Source organism: Nelusetta ayraudi, unplaced genomic scaffold (genome assembly GCF_046127955.1).
Source record: "Nelusetta ayraudi isolate G7.1 ecotype Tasmania unplaced genomic scaffold, CSIRO-AGI_Nayr_v1 ptg000018l, whole genome shotgun sequence".
NCBI lineage: Eukaryota > Metazoa > Chordata > Actinopteri > Tetraodontiformes > Monacanthidae > Nelusetta > Nelusetta ayraudi.
In genome coordinates, this window is record NW_027466068.1 from 292,450 (window position 1) to 313,538 (window position 21,089).

The following is a 21,089-nucleotide window of genomic DNA, read 5'->3' on the forward strand; positions in this document are numbered from 1 at the left end:
TTGTAATGTTCTGCAGAGAGATAACGGTCGTAAAACTAGCGCTGGCCGCCAGTGGTATCAGTCCCTGCCTGGAACAACTTTGCCATTGACATCACGGTAGTCCCCCCAAAAGGCCAAAAATGATTTCCCATAAAATATGTCAACTGATTGTGATAGTAGAGCTCCCATGCTTTCCAATGATACATCACATGTCAGATTTTACTGTAAAGGTTTTGAAATAATCCTTGTCAAAGATGAGAAATACAATAATGTGAATGACAAAGTGGCCTACTTTGAAGTCCCCCAAAAAGGCCAAAAATGATTTCCCGTGAAATGTCTCAACTGATTGTGATAATAGAGCTCTCGGGCTTTCTAATGATACCTCACATGTCAAATCTGTATTGTATAATTTCTGAAATAATCCTTGTCAAAGATGAAAAAACATACTGTGAATGGCTAAATTACCTACTTTGTCCCCCAAAAATGATTTCCTGTGAAATGTTTCAGCTGATTCTGAAAGTAACATAGACACAATGATTTATTTTATTTTTTTTATACTGAACCAACTGTGTTGGAAGCACTGCCATCTAGTGGTCAAATCGTGGAACTGTTTTTTTTTTAGGTGGAATCTAAACTTAAGCAGCACCGCGGCGAATGTGGTGCCAACTTCAGCGTCGTAGTGTTTCCAATGTGTTCCCCAAGATGTCATATTTTTCTTTTTGAGATAACTTTTGTTTTATTTAAAAAAAAATTATATCAATTTTTTAAATGTTCTGTCTTTATTGTGATAAAGATCGATATTTACACATGAATTACAGGCGCTCCAAAAATAGGGGGAGAAAAAACAGCCGAGACTTCCAAGGGCTTAAAAACATTTCAAATATGAGTAAATGCAATTAAAAAAAAAAAGAAGTTACATTTCATGAATTCATAAATTAACCCCACTGTGACTCAGTTCTCATGGAAATGCTCAGAGATATGATAAAATCATTAAGTACACTTTCAAAACAAAACACAAATGTTGACGTTGGCCCTGTCTGTCTTGAAGGTCCATTGGAGAGGTTCTGGTTCTGCTGGAGGAGCTCAGGAGTCCCGGTCCACGCTGGAGATCTTGTCCATGGACTGAAGGAGCTGAGAGACGAAGCGAAGAGTCTCGGCCTCCTCCAGCAGCTGACTGGAAGTGGCAGACACACACACAAACACACACACACACACACACACACACACTTACTGTACTGTCTGAATGTTGCTGCTGTGACAATTTAATTTCCTATAAAAGATTAATAAAGTACATCAATCAATCAATCAATCAAAACTTAAAGTTCAAATTCTAACATGGTTCAATGGGCCAGCTGTTATACACACACACACTGACCGGATGGAGGAGTGGGCGTGGCTTGCGGTCTTGTTCAGGTACTCTGACGCCACCTGAGCGTTGTGTCTCATCGCCAGCACAGCTTCCGACTCGGCCGCCTTCAGGCTGACGTTCTCCGATTGCAGGGAGTCCGCTTCCTCCTGACACACACACACACAAGCACACATCCACGTCACGTCTGTCACATGTTCCCCCTTCGAGGGTCTTCTCACCCCAGCGAGAAGTTCCTCTCAGCCTCTCCAGGTGGTCTGGCAGACTGAACCTCAACTCACCTGCAGCTTCTGCAGCTCCGTCTTCAGCCTGGAGACGCTGCTCTCTGCTTTCACCGCCCGCTTCTGTTTCACACACACAGAGAAGGGACTGACAGTTTGCCGAGTGTCCCTCGTGTTTGCTCCTTCTTAGTCTAGAAATACTTTTTTCACTTTCTTTTGTTATTTTTTTTCTCATCAGCAGACGCACCGTCATCAGATGAAGGTTCTGCTCCACCGACTGAACCATGCTCTCCAGGTCCTGCGCCTCCTTCTCCTCCTGCCGCCTCCTCAGGAGCAGCTCCTGTGACAGCTCCAGCACCCTGTTGAGAGCATCCCATTCATGTTTTTATTCATCTCTTAGAAGGTGCAGCAGCAGCTTCCAGGTCACGTGACCGACCTGTGCTCGTTGGCCTGCGACCTCCTCTGCAGCTCCCTGAGGCTTCTCCTCAGCGACTGGTTCTCCTCCTGCAGCTGCTTTATCTGACTGCTCCTCCCACTGCGCCTCCTGCAGGAGGCGGCTGGTTCGGCCATGGAGGTCTCGTCGTCTCCTTCATAGTTCTCTCCTCCTGCTCCTCCTACTCCTCCTCTTCCTTGTCCATCCCTCCGCTGGACTTCAGGTGCGGTGGAGAACCTGCACGCCATGACGCCAGTGTGTTGGAAACATTCAGTCATTGGTATCTTGCAAATCATTTCAAGTATTCCTCACCTGGTCTCCTCCTCCTCCTCTTCCTCCTCTTCCTCCTCTGTGCAGATGGAGGAGGTGCTGTCCACGCCTGACTGGAAGCTACGCCCCCAGTCAGTCTCCTGCTCAGCCTAAATAGGAGAGACAGACAGGTAGACGTGAAGCAGCCAGATCAGCTGGTTTCAGATGATGTCACTGCTGACTGCTGACTCTACCTGCGGCTCCAGCGACGGCTCGGACAAGAAGGAGCTCCTGGCCTCGGAGCCAAAGAGCTGCTTGGTGTGAGACAGAGAGTGAGACGGGTTTAGTGGACTCTGCCTGTCTGCTTCTCTCGGTGCAGCTGAAGCTCCGGTACCTGGCTCTGTGTGTGCTCCAGGTCCAGGTCCAGGTCCAGGTCCAGATCCAGGTGGAGATCCAGGCCTGGCTTTGGCTCCTGGTCCGGCTCAGCGTCCTGGCTCTTCCAGCGGAGGAACTCTTTGTAGGAGAAGGGGTTCAGCTCCTCCACCACCTCATCTGCGCAAAGTTCACAACAACAACAACAACAGCAAACATGGCCGATGAAAACAACAGCAATGTTTGAAAGCGCTCAGACGCTGTTGACAACTATTCAATCATAGTCAATGTGTAAATAACATTTTGTTGTGACGCTACCAGCGCAGTGATGACAATCGACCTAAGGCACGTGTTCAGAATCACGTCACACAAATCCGAACACGAGCCGAACCTACGGGTAGGCAGTCGGAGGTCCGCTGAGCCAAAATGTGGTTCCGAACCATTACCTGGTGGGAACTCACCGTCCGTGATGATGAGACTCTTGGCAGAACTCCTTTGATTGGACATGACGGCGGACTGACAGACAGACAGACAGACTGGCTGACAGCTGGTTCTGTCCCTCTGCCGATCAGTGATCGATCATCATCAATCTCTCTCTGCCGCAGCGACGGAACGGAACGGATCCGGACGGACCCGGAAACTGAGCGGGCACCTTCACCTCACGTGACCAATGTTACAACTTCTCATTGGCCGCCGCCGACATGTGACCCACGAGGGGAATAACATGCTCGGAAGTCCGTTTTCCGAGCCAGCCCGGTAAAAAGAAAAGAACAAGAAAAAGAAATAAAGTGAGGAATAAACTTTCACTCGGCCGTGTTTTAGGTTCTGCGGCTCGGACGGTCGAGTCTGGCACCGGTGAGTCGCTGATCTTTGTGACGCCTTTAGCGCGGTTCTACCGGGTCATCCTGCTCGGACCTGTCAGTAACGTGTTGGTGTCGTTCCAGCTCGGACGGAACCGGTGTCAGGACAGGTTCGGGCTTGCATTCTAAAACAACGGCATCTAAAGGTCTAACGAACCGCGTTTATATAACTGCTAGTTTAACGTCAGTTCTGATCCCCGCTTCGACACAGTTTGTGTCTTGTCGTAAATTTCGAAAAGTTTATGATTGTTTAGTGACAATTTTTGTGCCGAATGAAAGATGACTCGAAAAATACATGTTTTAGTACCTGTTCTTATTTCATGTGTGTGTTGTTATGGCTTAGAACATGATTATTTTTCAAAATGTGCCCTTTTGCATTTGAAGTCTGGTCTGCTTTTCTGAAGAATGTATGAGAGGCTGCAGACCTGCCTTATGTTGCCTAACAGTCAGTGATAAAATGTGTCTTTAGAGCAGCAGAATGTCTGAGGAGGGTCAGAACGAGGGCGAGCAGCCCATGTCCCTGTCCCTGTCCGAGTCCCAGTCCCAGACCCAGTCCACCCAGTCCACCCAGTCTCCTTCCCAAGTGCTGGCCACACAGTCCCCAACCCAGCCCAAGCCTCAATCCCAGTCGGGTTCCAGCTCCTCCAGCGGGGCCACCTCAGCCAGCCAGTCGTCCAGTGGCTCGGGGACGCTGAGCAGCCTGGACACCATCCCCGTCACCCTGCCATCCGTCCCCGAGGAGGAGGAGGTGGAGCCGTGGGGCCGCCTGCTGCCCATGCTCAAGGGCTTCAGGAGCCACGGTGGGTGGGGCCGCTGAGCTCGTCAGCAAACCTCAGAGGACAGAACTGCAGAATGAGTTTTGTGTCTATGTGGGTTCCCAGATTGCATCGAGGACCAGTACCTGTTTGGCCGGGAATCCAAGTGCAACTACATCCTGGACGACCCGGACAACCGAGGCTCCAAGGAGTTCAAGATTTACAGCAAGAAGCACTTCAGGATCTACAGAGTGAGATCACTTCCTGTCTGCTGATTTTGCGCCGGTGATGGTCGGTCGGTTCGGTTGGCTCGGGGCGTCTGTAACCTGCGACCAACGCTGTGTCCACGTCAGGAGGGCAGCGAGGTGTTTGTGCACGACTACAGCAACAACGGCACCTTTGTGGACGGCGTCCTGATCGGGAAGGACAAGAAGCTGCCGCTGGTCAACAACGCCGTCATCTCGCTGTCCGGTCAGAGGAACAAGGGTGCGAGACCTGGACACCTGTTCTGCTTACTGTGACCACGACTCCTGACCGACCGACTGACCGACTGACTGACCTGATCTGTCTGTCCTCAGTGTTTGTCTTCATCAACCTGATGTCCGACAACCAGTCGAGTTTGCCGAAGGAGCTTCTGGAGAAATATGTGATGACTCGGCAGATCGGCACGTAAGTCCCTCCCTCTCACCCTCGCCCTCGCACAACGCTGCGATGTCACCTCTTGCGTCCCGACGCTGACTGCAGGAGGCGCTGTGTGTTTGACAGAGGCGTGTGCGGAGAAGTCAAGCTGGCCTTCGAGAGAGCCACGTGCAGAAAACTGGCCATCAAAATCATTAACAAGAAGAATTTTCAGTCCGAAGGGGTGAGTCCTCCCCTCTGGCCTGTGATTGGCTGAGAGCTCTTCTTCCCATCTCCAACCTTGTTTCCTTCTTTCCCGGAAGGTAAAGAAACACACCTCAGTGTGTTCCTGCATGTGTGCTGGTGTGGCTTGTCAGTGCTGCTCTTCTAAGCCAGTAGGAGGCAGAAGCGAGGGGGTCATGTTGTGTTTGTTTGTTTTTGTCCAATCGCAGACTGCGACACGAAACGCAAAGACAGAGATAGAGATCCTGCAGCGGGTCAACCACGTGAGTCTGACACCACAGAAGAAGACACGGCGGAATGTTCTTCATATGATGTCACCTCAGTTTCTGACGCTGCTTCCTTCTTCCATCTTCTTCTCATTTCCTTTTTTTTTATCTCCTTCTTTTCCTTCTTCTCCAACTTGTGTCCTCTCCTCCTGCACAACCTTCCGTCCTCTCCTGCAGCCTTGTCTCATTAAGACGGAGGATTTCTACCAGACTGACGACTGCTACTACATCGTGTTGGAGTTGTAAGTTTAAACTGGAGAACTTTATTCAAGATGACAGGACTTAGAATTAAGCCATTCACACGGAAAACAAGTGTAATTTTTTTGTTCATAAAAAAAACCCCGTCTGATGGCTCTTGTCCTTGTCCTCCTGTCTGTCTTCTTCTTCTGTGTCGTCCGTCAGGATGGAGGGAGGAGAGCTGTTCAACAGGATCAAGTCCAAGCAGCAGCTCAGCGAGCCGGTGGCCAAACTTTACTTCTACCAGATGCTCAAAGCCGTGCAGGTAGTACAAGACACACTGGTGGGACAGTGCTACACAGTGCCCCCCCCCCCCCCCCCCCCCCGTGACTGTGTGTGTGTGTGTGTGTGTGTGTGTGTGTGTGTGTGTGTGTGTGTGTGTGTGTGTGTAGTACCTCCACTTGAAAGGGATCATCCATCGAGACCTGAAGCCAGAGAACATCCTTCTGTCCTCAGACGACGACGTTTGCCTCATTAAGGTACAAAAACACTCACTCGAGCTTCCCGCATCATCCCTGCACGCAATCCTGACCAATGGAATCCCTCAATGGTGGAGTCAGGTGACAGATTTCAATCAGTCCAGGATACTCGAGGAGACGATGTTGATGAGGACCTTGTGCGGGACGCCGTCCTACTTGGCCCCGGAGGTCTTCACCCAGGCCTCCACCATAGGCTACGGCCCGGCTGTGGACTCGTGGAGCCTCGGCGTCCTGCTCTTCGTCTGGTAGGCTAACCCGACCCCCTGACCTCTGACCCCCTGTCGGCCAACCTCCACCCTCTCTCTCTCCGCCCGTCTGTCCCTCAGCCTCTGTGGCTACCCGCCGTTCCACGAGAACTTTAGCAACCTGACCATCAGTGAGCAGATCATCCGCGGCGAGTTCACCATGCTTCCGGCCAAGTGGAGGAACATCTCGGACGAAGGTACTCGGCTCGCTCGTCACCCTGCAGTAGCGGCCGCAGCACCGCTCACTCTGTGTGTCTCCTCTCTCAAGCCAAAGACCTCGTCAGGAAGCTGCTGGACGTCAACCCAGCGAGCAGGCCGACCATTGACCAGGCTCTGCGGCACCCCTGGCTTCAGGTAACGGTACTGCAGTGCCAACGACCCCATTGCAGTTTCCATGTCATGTCATGTCACGTCACGTCACGTCCTGGCTTGTGTTCAGGACCAGGAGACCATCAGGACGGCTCACAGCCTCATGTACCCTGATGATGGTGCTACTGCTGAAACGGTAAGCACATCTCATCTCCTCTCTCTTGCTCCCTGAATGGGAGGAGCCAAGGTGTTTGCAAGTTAGTAAACAGTGGCGCCTTCAACAGGAGGAGGCTGGTACCTCCGGGAGGAAGCGTAGAAGGGACGGGGACGAGGACGAGGAGACGGAGTTGAATCCGGCCAAGAGAAGCCCGGCTGCACTGACTGCTGTACTGTAAAGTTTGTCTAATAGTTTTCTAATAAAGTTGTGTTTTTCCAACATTTGCTTTTTAGCAAATCTTGCGTTTGCGTGTGTGTTCGTTTAGTTTCACTTCATTATCATGAAATAATTGAAAATATCATCTTTAAGATTTTCACGAAATACCGTCTTAAATTATCTAAACTCAGGGTGTACAAACCAGCGAGAGGGAGAGGTGGCCTCGGTTCGCTTCCAAACGAACCATGGTGCGGTTCGGTTGATGTGCGAAAGCGACCGCACCGTGGCTCGAACCAGTTGTGAAATCACACACTTTATTTTTTTTACACGTCACAGGCTTCCGTAGCCACAACCATTATGGGAAATTATGTTTTGGTTAGCATAGCAGAAAGTTTAGTAGCACGTCGTCGGACCATCAGGCTAACATGAGCTGTGGTTCAACGTGGAGCAATGAGGAGACGCTTCTTGCAAAACGTCTTCAATGTGGCAAAAATGGTAAACATCTCGTCAATCAACGTTGCATCAAATTACCTGCAAACGCTTGTGTGTGTGTGTGTGTGTGTGTGTGTGTGTGTGTGTGTGTGTGTGTGTGTGTGTGTGTGTGTTTTCGGTAGTTGGTGCGTCGAAATTTCGTTTTTAAATGTACACTGAGAAGTGAATGTTTTTAAATGACAAATAAAAAGTCTAAGTCTAAGTTTAATTTCCACGGCCCGGACCGTTTTGTCCAATGATTGAACGATCTTTGCACACATGTGGGTTTGTTGTCAAATCCTGGGACTCTTGCGAAAATTGCAATGAGAAAAGGAACCGAACCAAACCAAAAAGATACATTGTATATTGGTCCGGACCCAAGAAAGCGAACTCAGGGACTTTCCTGGTGTGAATACACTCTGGAGAACCAACCAAGAGCTCCACACCTCCCTGGTGGTCTAGTGGTTAGGATTCGGCGCTCTCACCGCCGCGGCCCGGGTTCGATTCCCGGTCAGGGAACTGACTTTTTGTTTCCCACTGATCTTTTGAACGCTCACCGTCAGCGTCCTTCCAAATCTGCTGTGCACTTTAACTTAGCCTGTTTTGGGTTTTTTCTGTCTCGTAAATTTGCACCGTTTGCTTAAAAAGTTGCATTAAGTTATCCCTCTTATTCTACATCATTTCCAGTTATTTCTAATATTTTTTTTGATATTATGATTCATAATTACTTCTTGTTTTCTCGACAATTATTAACACGACGGAGAGACAAGTTATTGTTATAAATCTCAAGTTTTTATTTCTGTTAATCACACTAAAAATAACATGGATTAAAGTGTCTCCACGAGCCCCGCTAGCCCAGCTTTGTGCTCCCACTGCTTTTAATCACGCACAGGAACCAATCAGTTGATCCCTGAGTGTTAGATTTGCTCAGTCAATCAATTAACATTTATTTGTAAAGCGCTAAACACACCAAAGGCACCTCGAAGTGCTTTGCACAATCAAGAGATAAGCAACTGAAACCCTCCAGAGCCAGCAAGATGTGACAGCAGCCAGGGAAAAACTCCCCTGTAGGAAGAAACCCGGAGCAGATCCGGACTCCAGAGGGTCATAGGTCATCTGCTTTGGTGGTTGAGCAGGTTGTTGATTAGAAGAAAAGAGAAACTTTGTGTTTTTGTTGTATTGATGTTGTATTTGTGCTGTCTGAGGTTGGAAATATAGAAGCTTTGTTGCTTCCATTCCCTTTTCAAACCGTGTTTGTTGTCGTTGTGCCTGCTGTATGTGGTTATTTGGTGTCCTGTGGATTTTCTTGTTATGTTGCACGTGAGATATCGTTTTGTTTTGTTTGAAATAAATCTTATCTATTTTAATGTAAAAAGAAGCTAAAAAATGAATGTGTAAGACAGTGGTGAGAGTGTCTCTGGCTTAGAGGCACAGAGGGAAAACGGCTGAAGGCAGCACAGATTATAAAATGCTGGGCCTGCTTTTGGCAGTGATGAGGATGAACAGGACCAGGAATAAAAACGTTGGAGGTTCAGGAAATAAAGCCAGAGAGGCCGGACGGACGGTAGCTGGGGGGAGAGGTATATGGACGCAGCTGATTGGCTGTGAGCAGCTCAGAAGAGAAGACCGAGATCGAAGGCAAAGCTTGTCACCTGCAATTATCACTCATTCTAATGTGCGTTTCTATCCCCGTCCCACGGTGATGATGTCACAGTTTAGCTTTGTAGCGCTCTCTGATGCTGTACAGGACGGCGTGAGCTCGGTCAAACGACTCGCCCAGCGCCGACTGCACTCTGCTCCTCCAGCGCTGCAGCTGAGGCCGATCCTGCAGGACGTCCCGGCCGCCACCCAGAGGCTGTGGGGCAGAGAACCAATCAGTGGGCGGCGCTCACTCAGAGAAGGATGAGGCGCTCCGGTCGTGAGTGTCTGACCTGCATGAGCTCACAGATGGCGAGCAGGTCGGCCAGCGTGATGTCGTGGCCGCAGAGGAAAGGCTGCCTTCCCAGGAACATGGTCTCCAGCTGGTCCAGGGTCTCCTCCAGCTGAGACAGAGAGCGACTCACACGCTGCTCGTCCACCTGAGAGCCAGTCTGCCGAGGGATCAGCACCTGACACAGACAGACAGACAGAAGCTGCGTTTCCATGACAGTTTTGGCAAAATAAAAGCCATATTTCTAAAATTTAGACAAAGTACATTTGCGATTTTCAGGTGTTTCCATTGACTGGTGCGAAGCGCATAAACTAGCTTGAGTGAGCCTCCGTGAGCCGTACGACTCTAAATCTGTTTGTGTGTGTGTGTGTGTGTGTGTGTGTGTGTGTGTGTGTGTGAGTGTTCACCTCCTGTATGAAGACTCTAGCAGCGTGTGGTCGTGTGTAACTGTGATGCCACGCTGTGTATTCGTCCACTTTGGCTCGTCTCTCCGGTTGCCGTGGATACCAGTGGTCTGGGACATCGTACTTGTTGGCCAGGTATTTAAGGATGGCGTCGCTGCAACACACACACACACACACACACACACACACACACACACACACACACACACACACACACACACACACACACATAAAGAGAGAAAACTCAGAATGCAGTGCCTATGTTTTTTAGTGTGACTATGCAGAGAGAGCATGTGTGTGTGTGTGTGTGTGTGTGTGTGTGTGTGTACCTCTCTGTGAGCACAAAACCGTTGTCCACTATGACAGGGACCTTCTGCATGGGGTTCAGCTTGGTGAACTCTGGGGTCCTGTGGTCTCCTGCAACAAAAGTTTGAAAACAAGGTCAACGCGCCACCAGGTGGTGGTTTCAAGAAATCACATTGACGAAAGTCTCGTGCATGGTCTGCGGCGTGCCAAACGTAGAGTTCGACAAAAAGCATTGAAAGATAACAACTAAAAATGGTTCAGCTGCATCAGCCCTGTGTACACAGCTCATCTCAACTGAGATCAACTGCAGTCATTTAAATGAATAACTTGCACAAGTATAGTGCTGCTGTATTGTTTACGCATATAATAATAATAATAATAATAATAATAATAATAATAATAATAATAATAATAACAACTTTATTTATATAGCACTGTTCATACAAAAGAGATGCAACCCACAGTGCTTAACAACAACAACAAAAAAACAAAAAATAAAAATAAAAATAATAACAACAACAATCATAATAGTAACGATAAGAACATTATTAGGTAAAATATTGTAATATTGCACATGTAGATCTGCGAATGTAGCCTAAAAGCCTCAGATGGCACATGGAGACTTCACCTGCAACAAGCTATTTGTCAGTTCTGTGCGCGCTGCGTCACAGAGAAGGCAGCTCTCGATTGGACCGGCGGTCGAAAGTTCTCTAGGGCAGAGGTCGGGATAGCTGAAGGCAACGAGAGCCGGGCAAAAATAAATAAATAAATAGGAAAAGGACCAACTGCACTTCAGTATGGGACGAGCTTGACAGCTGGTCAACTAGCTTTAACTAGCTCCCTTCCTTTAGCATTGGTTCGAAGCGGCGTTAACAGCTGACCTTTCCTCAGGGCCACGGTGCGGACGGTGTGCGGGATCTTGCAGGCGTGCAGCAGCAGGTAGACCGCCCGGCAGGGCTGCGACAGAAGGTCCAGGTACACCTCCAACAGGCGGCCGCTCGCCATGCCGACAGGAAGCGGACACAGAGACGGAGAAAGCGGGGAAACAAGAGTCCCGACTGCCTGCTGCCAAGGGGACTGTTTACAATGGCTCCACTGCGCCCCTGCTGGCTGCCGCGTTACATTGCAACCGCAAATTGTTCGGCTACGGGTGCCTCGAAATGACAAAACAAATGAATATTACTTGGGTGTACATGCAAGCGTTGATTAGTGTAAGTGCCTCCTTTTTTTCTGTCCGCTGAAAGTGTGACCGGTTCATAAAACCTCTAAATACACAGCTACACCTACAGTAATTTCTTCTTGTATTGTATAAACCTAACAGGTCTCGCAAGACATCGCAGGATCCCTGGTGGTCTAGTGGTTAGGATTCGGCGCTCTCACCGCCGCGGCCCGGGTTCGATTCCCGGTCAGGGAACAACTGTTTTGTGAATTTCTGTTACATCCTTTCTTTCTCCCTCAAAAAACAAATAAACAAACAAAAAAAAATAAGGTGCATGGTACGACTTTTTTCGGATTTACAGATGTTCAGATTTTGTTCGCTATCGTCTAGATTCATGCTAACCTATCATCGAAGTCACGGGCTGATCTGTTGTTGTTTTTTTTGTTGTTGTTTTTAATTTTTGACCCCTTAAAAAACAAACAGTGTATAGTATGACTTTTCGTACACATGTTTAACATTTGTTTGCTATCATCCAGTGTCATGCTAATCTATCATATGACAGTCTTATCTGCTGTAAACCCCAATCCTAACCATAACTCTATAAAAGAGAACGTTTCTTGATCTGCTTCCTCTGTCATCTTTTTATACACATCATCAGACAAGGTTGGTCAAATCTGGTCAGCCGGTTTAACGTAGGTCGACGAATGAAGATTATTTACACGCAACTATGCAGACGTGTGAATACTGGAAAAACGGTCTCGATTATTATATTTTATCCCTCTTCGTTCGCCGTACGGTTGTAAATTTGCGCATGTGCAGTAAAAACTAAGCCCCGCACACATACACACACATTCCGTTACTTTAGCAAGGCAGCCAACGCTAGCGGGCTAATTCTCGCCGTACCGACCCCCCCAAGTCAACGCTCGTCCTCCACTTCTCCCCGCGTCAGACTCGACCCCGACCCCCTTTGCAGCAGAGCCGCTGATTCTCCGCTGAAATCCACGCAGACCGTCCAAACTGCGGATTTCGCGCATCTGCCACTAGCTTGTAGCCGCTGAGGATCACAACATAGCGTTAGCAGTAGCTCGACAACTGGACAACAACATGGCGACGGAGGAGAAGAAACCGGAGACCGATAACATCAAGCAGTCCTCGTCTTCGTCGGGATCGAGCAAGGTGAGTACCGACCGGCTGGGTCTGTGCGGACGGACGCCGCCTGGGCAGCACGCCGTGCTAGGTGGCTAACTAGCCAGCAGGTTAGCGAGCAGGCGTGGCGGAACCAAACATACGATACCGTGTGTGATGCTGTTCTAGTCGCCTGAGCGCTGCCGACACTAGCAGTCAATAGTTTGGACACTCCCCGTCTCACTTGTCCCTGTCTAGTCAACAACAAGTCTCTCCCCCCCACACACACACACTCCTGTCTGCCGTCGAATCTCCACAATAAAACATGTTGTTAACATGTTGTGGTGTCTCCAGTCCAACCCAGCCAAACCAAACTACACGGTGAAGTTCACGTTGGCCGGACACACGAAGGCCGTGTCGTCCGTCAAATTCAGCCCCAACGGAGAGTGGCTGGCCAGCTCCTGTAAGGAAACTCAGCCGCCTCCTGCCAGAGACTTGAGATTTAAAAGTCCATGAATGCAACTTTACTGCAACTCAGTGTATTTGTGTTGGTTGTTTTTTTTTTCAGCTGCAGACAAACTCATAAAGATCTGGGGAGCGTACGACGGGAAGTTTGAGAAATCCATCGTGGGCCACAAACTGGTGAGTGTCCTGGTCCAGGTCCTGGTCCTGGTCTTTGTCTTGATCTCATCCTGATCTTCTGCTCTGTGTTTCTAGGGGATCTCTGACGTCTCCTGGTCTTCAGACTCCAACCTGTTGGTTTCAGCCTCAGACGATAAAACCCTGAAGATTTGGGACAACAACTCTGTGAGGCGCCCACTGTGTGTTCTTCTTGTTTGGTTTCGTTCTGTTCCATTACACCCCTGACTGATCAGATGTGTCTCCCTGCAGGGGAAGTGCCTGAAGACTCTGAAAGGTCACAGCAACTACGTCTTCTGCTGTAACTTCAACCCTCAGTCCAACCTGGTGGTGTCTGGATCGGTGCGCTGCCTCTGCACCATCAGCAGCTCGTCTGCAGCCTCTCCAGCCCGACTCACTCTCTGACTCTCTGTCCGTCTGCAGTTCGACGAGAGCGTTCGCATCTGGGACGTCAAGACGGGGAAGTGTCTCAAGACTCTGCCGGCTCACTCGGATCCCGTCTCCGCGGTGAGTTCCCGACCTTTGACCCCCGGGCCCTCTGAAAGTCCAGAAGTGAGTCCGGCTGCTGGTTCTGAACCTGTCTGTCGTCTGCTCAGGTTCACTTCAACAGAGACGGCTCGCTCATTGTCTCCAGTAGCTACGACGGCCTATGGTACGCACCCGCGCGCGCACACACACACACACACACACACACACACACACACACACACACACACACACACTTGTGCTGGTAACACCGTGTGTCTGTCCACAGTCGTATCTGGGACACAGCGTCAGGACAGTGTCTGAAGACTCTAATAGGTGAGCTGCTGACTCATGGCGGAAATGACCTTTGACCTCCTGTTTGTTTATTTTCCTCCCTGCCACTAATGTCTCTCTCTCTCTCTTTTTCCAGATGACGACAATCCTCCGGTGTCCTTTGTCAAGTTTTCCCCCAATGGGAAGTACATCCTGGCCGCCACGCTGGACAAGTCAGTGCACTCTTCCTCTGCTGCCCCCTGTTGTCAGCGTTAAAGGCACAGTTCGCCTCATACTGTTACGTCACCCACAACAGTGTCTCTCAACTGGTGGAGTCTCAGGATGACCCACATTTTTTTTTCTCCTTATAATGAAATCACGGCCCAAATTTATTCCACAAAGATAAAAAAAATAAACGCTGGCCCACTTCCCATCATTTCTAGAAAATCAATTATTGAAATGATTGAATTTCAAATGTTGGGCAAAATAAATGCGAAACATTTTCTCTGGAAATACACTTTTTATAAAAAAAGAAAAAAAAAGAAAAGGGCCTACAATATACTAATACTCATAAATGTCATGGTGGAGGCCCGCTGTTTGCTGCCAGTTGTAAAGTGTCACAGAGGAAAAGAATTCCACCCTCTCCTGGCCAGCGGCTATCAGTTTGCTTCATTATGGGCTAATAGTAACACAGAGCTAGCCTGATGCTAGCTCTGCTGGCTAAGAGTAACACAAGAGACCTTGTGTCAACACTACTGAGTTGTCGCTGAAAAGTTTCAAATGAGTTTGTGTTTTCTGGTTTTCAGCACATTAAAGCTCTGGGACTACAGCAAAGGAAAGGTAACAGCTACCTGTCTGCCTGTCTGTCTGTCTGTCTGCCTGCCTGCCTGTCTTCGGTGGTCTAATCAGTGTCTGCTGTCTCTGCCAGTGTTTGAAGACGTACACGGGCCACAAGAACGAGAAGTACTGCATTTTCGCCAACTTCTCTGTCACAGGAGGGAAGGTCAGTACGAGTCCCCCGCCCCTCCTTGATACTGGCCCACTCTGGGACTGGGACCCTGCCTTTAACCTTTGACCTCTGCCTTGCAGTGGATCGTGTCGGGCTCTGAGGACAGCATGGTGTACATCTGGAACCTTCAGACCAAAGAGATCGTTCAGAAACTCCAGGGACACACAGGTAGGAGCTGAAACCCCGCCCCCACACTGCCCCGCCTGACTGAACCTCAGGTCATGTGACCGAGCAGCTGCCTGTGTCCCTCCCGCAGACGTGGTGATCTCCACCGCCTGCCACCCGACAGAGAACATCATCGCCTCGGCCGCCCTGGAAAACGACAAAACCATCAAACTGTGGAAGAGCGACTGCTAGACGGAGCAGAACCAGAACCACATCCAGAACACACCAGGCCCTACATCATGTCCCCCCCCAGCTGCTCCCGGCCAGAACCTCCTCAGTCTGTTAACACAGCAGAGCACCACACGGTCCAGTCAGTCTCAGCTCACTGGGCTCCTCTGAAACCAGACTTCCACGTTCCAGGTTTTACTTTTTCCTTTCCAAGGGGTGGGGCGGGGCGGGGACAGGGGGTCGGGGGGTTGTTCCGGTGAAATAAACAGGCTGTGGACAGAATGAAGCTCGGTAAAGAAGAACTATATTTTAGGAAGGGAAGTCACCTGCGTACAGATGAACCACTAGGACACAACTAACTTGCAGTCAGGAAATTTATCTCTTCTAGGTTTATTTTACCACAAAAAAAATCAGCCCAGATTGTTTTTTTGTTTCTCTGTTCAGTGAGAAATATGAGAGAACTAAATATAAACAAGCAGTTTGAGGGGACTTTGTCTGTGATTAACTGCAAAAGAAAGCGTTTAATTTTAAACCTTTTTTAGGCTTTTCATGAAGTTTTGACTCCTTTTTTTTTAACTCTGACATCGTCAGATTTGCGTTGCCTAGCAACGGTTTGAGTGACAGTCTGTTGGGATGCGCCTGACTGGACGCTGACACACCTGCTGCTGTAGCAGCAGTGTGCGTGTGTTTGTGTGCGTGTGTGTGTGTGCGAATGCTGTGTTTACTGACTGAAAAACAAACAGCAGCTCCTCACCGTCATCTTCAGCATCCTGTCAAACTGCTTCCCCCGACAGCCGACTGAAACGAGCAGCGACGAACGTTGATTGAAATGAGTTTTTTCACCTTTCAGTTGTTTGTAAATAAAGATTTTTGAGTATGAAAAAAAACATTTGGGACAACCGTTTCATTTCAGCTGTTTTTTCTTGTGCACACAGGATTCTAAGGTAAATAAAATACATTTATTTAAAAAAATTTGTACAAACCATGTTGAAAGACGTCTGAGCAGAAGTTTAGCTTGTTTTGTTATTAGCTTATGATAACAGAATCCTGTGTATAGAAAAGTTTGAAAATTCAGCAATCAATTTTGTGTGCATGAGAGGAAAAAAAATCTAATTTTCCAAGACTCCATGTTCTGCTCAACTCCACATATTGGAATTATTTTAAAGATTATTTTTCCTCAAGGGTTTTTCTTTTATTTAAAAATCAAAAACAGGACGTAGGAAATGACTTTTCTTCAACTTCTGGATCCTGAGCAGCAAAAGGGGCCACAGGCCACCACAGTGTCCTGGGGGAGGGGGGGCCTCAGAGCAGGAGCCACAAGGAACCCTTGCAGCAGCGTATTTAGCCGGTCCGGTCCGAGCAGCGAGAAGCCCTCAAAGCCTTCACAGGTGTCCAGGTGTAGACCAGCTTTGGCCCAGTTACGAACCGAACCGGTCCCGTCCGGCCTACACCAGCGGCGCCCAGCTCAGCGTGCCGATGGAGATGAGGGTCTGGCAGGTGGCCGAGTCCAACCACACCGACTCCACCAGGCTGAAGAGCAGGAAGCCCAGAGCGAAGCCGCAGCACACGTCTGACAGGTGGTGTTTTCCCAGCAGCACCCTGGACACGCCCACCAGGAAGGCCCACAGGTAGAGCAGGATCCTCAGGGGCACCTGAGGGGGGCGACAGTGAGTCTGAGCCGTGGACACTATTGGCAACCTTTTAGTCAGAAAAATAAAGGAGGCCTCCCTCGCACAGTGCTCGGGGCCATGACCATCACAGCCCAGTGGCTCCCACTAGTGGTCAATCAGAACTTAAAACAGACTTTCAAAAATGTATAAAGTTCATATAGTTTGAACTGCTTTGTTACCAATAGACATTCATAGCCTCCTCCACTCAAGCCAGTACACAGTTGTTGTGAAAGGGTTGCGTAATGGTAGTGCCTGCAGCTACGTAGACGACATGATCAGAGGGGGACCAATCAGACGACTGACCGCCAGGACCAGGTGGTTGAGCAGGAACTTGGAGACCACGGCGGCGCGGCTGGCGTGAGCGGCCGGGAAGGAGTAGAGGTCCATGGACAGGTAGTCCAGGAGCCCCGGCGGCAGGTCCCACGGACCCCTGCGCTTCACCAGCTTCTGTATCCCAGCCACCGTCATCAGGTCCAGGACCAGCGCTGCAGGAGGTGGGCAGGGAGGTGGGGAGGGGAGGAGACAGGAAGTGATGCGTTCATTGACAGCAGGGAATGGAGGTATTATCTCGTATGTAAGAACCGGGCCCGCCAGACTCCAAGATAGCAGTTCATTCATTCATTCATTCGTGATGGAGTTGTTCACCCAGCACCATATCATTACACCGGGAACAGGTTTTTGACTTCCTCATTGAAGGGTGCACAGAGCATGCACACTTCACACCGTGCCGCTGTAACTCCCTCAATACATCAGGAGGACACGTCAGCCAATCAGAACAGGCCGAGACGCAACACACCAGATGCCACGGCGTCACGCTGGGACTGGGAACTCTTTTCTGATGATTTTCTGGCCTTTATAATTTCTTTTAAACAACTAAAAGACCAAAACTGAAAAATCTACAATAGAAAGATTTGCTATGAACCGTGTTTCAGGTCAAAGGTCGTCCTGTCAGCTGTTTTAGAGGCCTTTTTTTTTTGTATTGCAGTCTATGGGGAAAATGCTTTTAGGGCCAATGGGATTTTTTTGCTGCATTATCTCGAGAGGCCACTAGAAAGAAATCCGCATGCCGCCATATTGCCAGTGCGGTATCTATGGTAAGAACGCAATACCAGTGGCCACTTGAGGTACAGCAGTAAAAATTGCACACGTCCCAAAGAGCTCAATACAAAGATAAAGGCCTTTAAAACGGCTAGGAGTTTTTTTTAAGTGCTGGAATTTTCACATTTTTAGGCCAAAAAATTCCAGGAAAAGAGTTTTATATTCCCGGTGTGATGTCATGGCGTCATAACTGCTGCTGTGTCTCACCTCGCCCTCTGATGCGCTCTGGTGCATCACGTGTGTTACAGGGGCCTGATGGCTAGTGACGCTACAGCTACATGCTCCCTTGGAGGCCGCATAATGTGGAAGTGACCCAGTGACACCATACTGGACCCTGGGTGGTGGTGGAGGGGTCGCTACTCACCCAGCAGCAGGTTAACCAGCACTTCCTGTCCCGCCAGCGTGTTGCTCCTCCACAGGCAGATGAGCGTGCCGCAGATCCACAGGAGGGCGTGGCCTGTGAGGGCCAGCAGGGTCACCATGGAACGCAGCGGGGCGCCGGCGCCGTACGCCCCCGAGCACACGCCCAGCCGCTTGGAGAGGCTGATGTCGATGGCCAGCAGCGAGTTGATGGCGATGCCTCGGAACGACGGGTTGAGCTGCATGCAGTCCGCCTCCGGCCAGCGGGACGAGTCCTCCGCTGACGGACCGCCACCCTCGGAGGAGTCCCTCGACCCCCTGGAGAGAGAGAGAGAGAGAGAGAGAGAGAGAGAGAGAGAGAGAGAGAGAGAGAGAGAGGGGGAGAGAGAAAGAGAGCGAGAGCAGTACCGTCAGAGCACCACAGGGGGCGGCGGAGTCGATTTGGACCGATGCAGACGCAATGTTCGGTTACGGGCAGGTAACGACAGATTAACTGTGCCTGCCCTCTTTTTTCGGGGTAAAAACAAATAAAACTGGGCCGCGATGCATTCAGGGACACGTCGGGCCACAAAGGCTCCATGTGGTGCAGCGTTCGGATTCAGGAAGTAAAGGCTGAGCTGGGACGACGGGCGGCTTCGCCTCCGTACAGGTGAAAGCTGCTCCTCTTCATTCCAGTACAATCACTCAATACCAGGGAAGGAAAAGCACTCCACTGACTTTGAATCAATTCAATACACTACAATATTTTTCATTTCACTTTCTCAACAATTTCTTCAATTGTCAACAGATGGCGCTGAGTGTTCGCGTTGAGCCTTTAAACTTAAATCAAAAATAGAGCATTTTTAAATGACACTATTAAATTGGACACTGGAGATTTCTGAAGGAGGAGGAGCAGGACAAGGAGGAAGAGGAGGAGGAGGAGGAGAACCAGTCTGCAGTGAGCCGTCCATCACCTCAGCAGTCATATTTCCTGTTCCCGTCGGAGCACCTGAACACACCACACCACCTGTGAGGGTCTGTGGCACTGAAAGCTCAGTTTCACAGGAAATGGGCCAGGTCCAAGTTTAGGTCCTGGTCCAGGTTTAGGTCCAGGACTAGGTACAGATCCAGGTCCTGATCCTGTTCCACATTGAGGTCCTGCTAGATGTGATGTCCCAGTCTTACCTCGCCGCTGCGTCGTCCTGCTCGCTCCTCTGTCTGAATGGGGTCCTCCTCCCCCGCCCCTCCCCCGCCCCCTGCTCCCTGCGGGGGGTCTGGGTCAACGACTGGAACTCCACTCGGTTCAGGACGTTGCTCCTGTCTCGGGCCCGGCACCGGGCCTGGCTGGAGGGCATGGCGGCGACGGCAGCGGCAGGTGCTGGTTGGCGGGCAGCAGGAACAGACTGGGACCAGGTCTGAGACTCTGAGGGACTCTGCTAAAAATAGATCAGCTGGCCTTCTTCTGCTGTCAGCTGTTCAGAGGAGAGGGAGGCTGGAAAAACACTGCACACACACACACACACACACACACACACACACACACACTCTTTAAAGGAGCAGGCCAGCGTTTTCATATGGGCACTGTAACAGTTCGCTGAGCTTCAGAAGGATTTTTCTCTGCTCTCCATCCCACTAATGAGGTCAAAATGTGGAGTAAAGCTAAATGGAAAAATGTTCATGTTGCTTTGTGGTTGCATCGGTGATTCTGCATCTAAATAAAGAAAATGCTGCGCTCATCAAAAGTTGAACACAACGTCTGAATGACGCCCCTGGTGGCTGGGGTGCAGTATTACCTGAAATGCCCCTCCTCTTTTACCTTCGGCTCAACCAAGAAGAACCTCTAAACCAGTAATCATTCCTGACATCATGTTAAAATCAAAATGTCAGAAGATCACTCTGGATTTGGACTGGAAGGTTCTGCATTCATCGTCGGCGCACGGATGACAGTGTTTATGACTCTGCAAAAGCTGAAAATAGCTCATCAGCATCATAACATCCCTCAGCCGGTGGCACAGTGTTCATATGGAATATCATCTGCTTGCTAAACTGGACATGACTGGAGGAGATCCAGGCTAAATACAGCGTGCAGCATCAGAGGGAGAAAACACACACACACACACACACACACACACACACACACACACACACACACACACACACAAGCTTACTTTTTTTTTGTTTTTATCTAAAAACGTTCAGTGTGTTTATTTATTTATTTACTTACTCACTCTTGATAAATATATAGAACCCCAGCGGAACTCTGAATTGGCGGCGTGTTTCTACCCGGAAGTTGGTGCCGACGCACCGTTGCCATTGGAAGCAGTAGGCGCTTCGCTGGACAGCGGCGGACACCCAAGGTGTGATTTTTTTCTAAAAATTCTTCTGATACCTAACTGTGTGCTTTTTTTTTTTTTTTTTTAATGTTACGTCATTCCACCGGAAACTTAAACTAGCGTGTTGAGTCAGGAGCTAACGCGAGCTAGCCTAGCTCAGCGAGATTAGCCGTAAGCCCCTTTTGGAGAAAAAGGGCAGTGGTCAGCGGTCGGGAGGTTTAGCCGTCTGGCAGGAGGGAAGTTTGGCTGTTCGTTCAGCAACATATAGCTGAGAGCACGGTGGAAGTACGGCAGCCGGCAGGGACATGCGGAGGCTGGGGAGCAGCGGCGGCTCAGCACTGTGAGTCTCAAGTCCGTTTAGACGTCAGAGTATTTGGCATAGTAGCTCAAGGGTGGGCAAACTTTTTTGACCAGTGGGCCACGGTGGGTTCTAAAGTTGACAACAGGAGCAGATGGATGGATTATGTGGTGAGCCACCTCATAGGAGAAAATATATATTGTGGGATTTGGTGCTTTAATGTCTATTGAAA

General features: G+C 49.5%; 5 protein-coding genes and 2 non-coding genes across 9 annotated transcripts; 4 read left to right on the top strand and 3 right to left on the bottom strand.

Annotated features, from left to right (window-relative positions):
- Positions 1 to 739: 739 nt before the first annotated feature.
- Positions 740 to 3,259, bottom strand: entr1 (endosome associated trafficking regulator 1). Of its 2 annotated transcripts, none has more exons than XM_076025481.1 (9): positions 3,082 to 3,259; positions 2,643 to 2,800; positions 2,503 to 2,559; positions 2,312 to 2,418; positions 2,003 to 2,236; positions 1,814 to 1,925; positions 1,627 to 1,689; positions 1,355 to 1,494; positions 740 to 1,153 (listed from the first exon to the last, which is right to left on the bottom strand). In XM_076025481.1, exons 1-9 carry the CDS (start codon positions 3,125 to 3,127, stop codon positions 1,063 to 1,065), a joined length of 1,008 nt encoding a protein of 335 aa, XP_075881596.1. In that variant the 5' UTR covers positions 3,128 to 3,259; the 3' UTR covers positions 740 to 1,062. The 2 variants fall into 2 exon arrangements, with proteins under 2 accessions (XP_075881596.1, XP_075881595.1); XM_076025480.1 differs by having other exon boundaries at positions 2,503 to 2,562.
- A 71-nt stretch (positions 3,260 to 3,330) lies between these two features.
- On the top strand, positions 3,331 to 7,068 carry chek2 (checkpoint kinase 2). Its single transcript, XM_076025479.1, has 15 exons — positions 3,331 to 3,475; positions 3,950 to 4,280; positions 4,362 to 4,486; positions 4,589 to 4,721; positions 4,814 to 4,904; positions 5,001 to 5,097; positions 5,306 to 5,359; positions 5,540 to 5,604; positions 5,765 to 5,864; positions 5,992 to 6,078; positions 6,160 to 6,323; positions 6,405 to 6,520; positions 6,592 to 6,677; positions 6,763 to 6,828; positions 6,917 to 7,068. Exons 2-15 carry the CDS (start codon positions 3,959 to 3,961, stop codon positions 7,025 to 7,027), a joined length of 1,617 nt encoding a protein of 538 aa, XP_075881594.1. The 5' UTR covers positions 3,331 to 3,475; positions 3,950 to 3,958; the 3' UTR covers positions 7,028 to 7,068.
- Positions 7,069 to 7,923: 855 nt separating this feature from the next.
- trnae-cuc (transfer RNA glutamic acid (anticodon CUC)) lies at positions 7,924 to 7,995 on the top strand. Its single transcript has one exon. It is a non-coding gene; the product is annotated as a tRNA-Glu (tRNA).
- Positions 7,996 to 8,246: 251 nt separating this feature from the next.
- gstt2 (glutathione S-transferase theta 2) lies at positions 8,247 to 11,213 on the bottom strand. The gene is made up of 5 exons (XM_076025485.1): positions 10,998 to 11,213; positions 10,140 to 10,227; positions 9,814 to 9,964; positions 9,408 to 9,584; positions 8,247 to 9,331 (listed from the first exon to the last, which is right to left on the bottom strand). Exons 1-5 carry the CDS (start codon positions 11,119 to 11,121, stop codon positions 9,185 to 9,187), a joined length of 687 nt encoding a protein of 228 aa, XP_075881600.1. The 5' UTR covers positions 11,122 to 11,213; the 3' UTR covers positions 8,247 to 9,184.
- Positions 11,214 to 11,458: 245 nt separating this feature from the next.
- On the top strand, positions 11,459 to 11,530 carry trnae-cuc (transfer RNA glutamic acid (anticodon CUC)). Its single transcript has one exon. It is a non-coding gene; the product is annotated as a tRNA-Glu (tRNA).
- A 562-nt stretch (positions 11,531 to 12,092) lies between these two features.
- Positions 12,093 to 15,603, top strand: LOC142887681 (WD repeat-containing protein 5). The gene is made up of 13 exons (XM_076025482.1): positions 12,093 to 12,451; positions 12,755 to 12,863; positions 12,969 to 13,042; positions 13,118 to 13,207; positions 13,292 to 13,381; positions 13,463 to 13,546; positions 13,636 to 13,691; positions 13,794 to 13,840; positions 13,935 to 14,010; positions 14,584 to 14,617; positions 14,706 to 14,780; positions 14,867 to 14,954; positions 15,043 to 15,603. The coding sequence occupies exons 1-13, from the start codon at positions 12,380 to 12,382 to the stop codon at positions 15,141 to 15,143; spliced, it is 996 nt and encodes a 331-aa protein (XP_075881597.1). The 5' UTR covers positions 12,093 to 12,379; the 3' UTR covers positions 15,144 to 15,603.
- Positions 15,604 to 16,212: 609 nt separating this feature from the next.
- Positions 16,213 to 20,584, bottom strand: LOC142887683 (inactive phospholipid phosphatase 7-like). 2 transcript variants are annotated; one of them, XM_076025484.1, is made up of 4 exons: positions 20,455 to 20,584; positions 18,252 to 18,565; positions 17,093 to 17,274; positions 16,213 to 16,771 (listed from the first exon to the last, which is right to left on the bottom strand). In XM_076025484.1, exons 1-4 carry the CDS (start codon positions 20,538 to 20,540, stop codon positions 16,565 to 16,567), a joined length of 789 nt encoding a protein of 262 aa, XP_075881599.1. In that variant the 5' UTR covers positions 20,541 to 20,584; the 3' UTR covers positions 16,213 to 16,564. The 2 variants fall into 2 exon arrangements, with proteins under 2 accessions (XP_075881599.1, XP_075881598.1); XM_076025483.1 differs by lacking the exon at positions 20,455 to 20,584 and adding an exon at positions 19,412 to 20,022.
- Between the last annotated feature and the right edge of the window lie 505 nt (positions 20,585 to 21,089).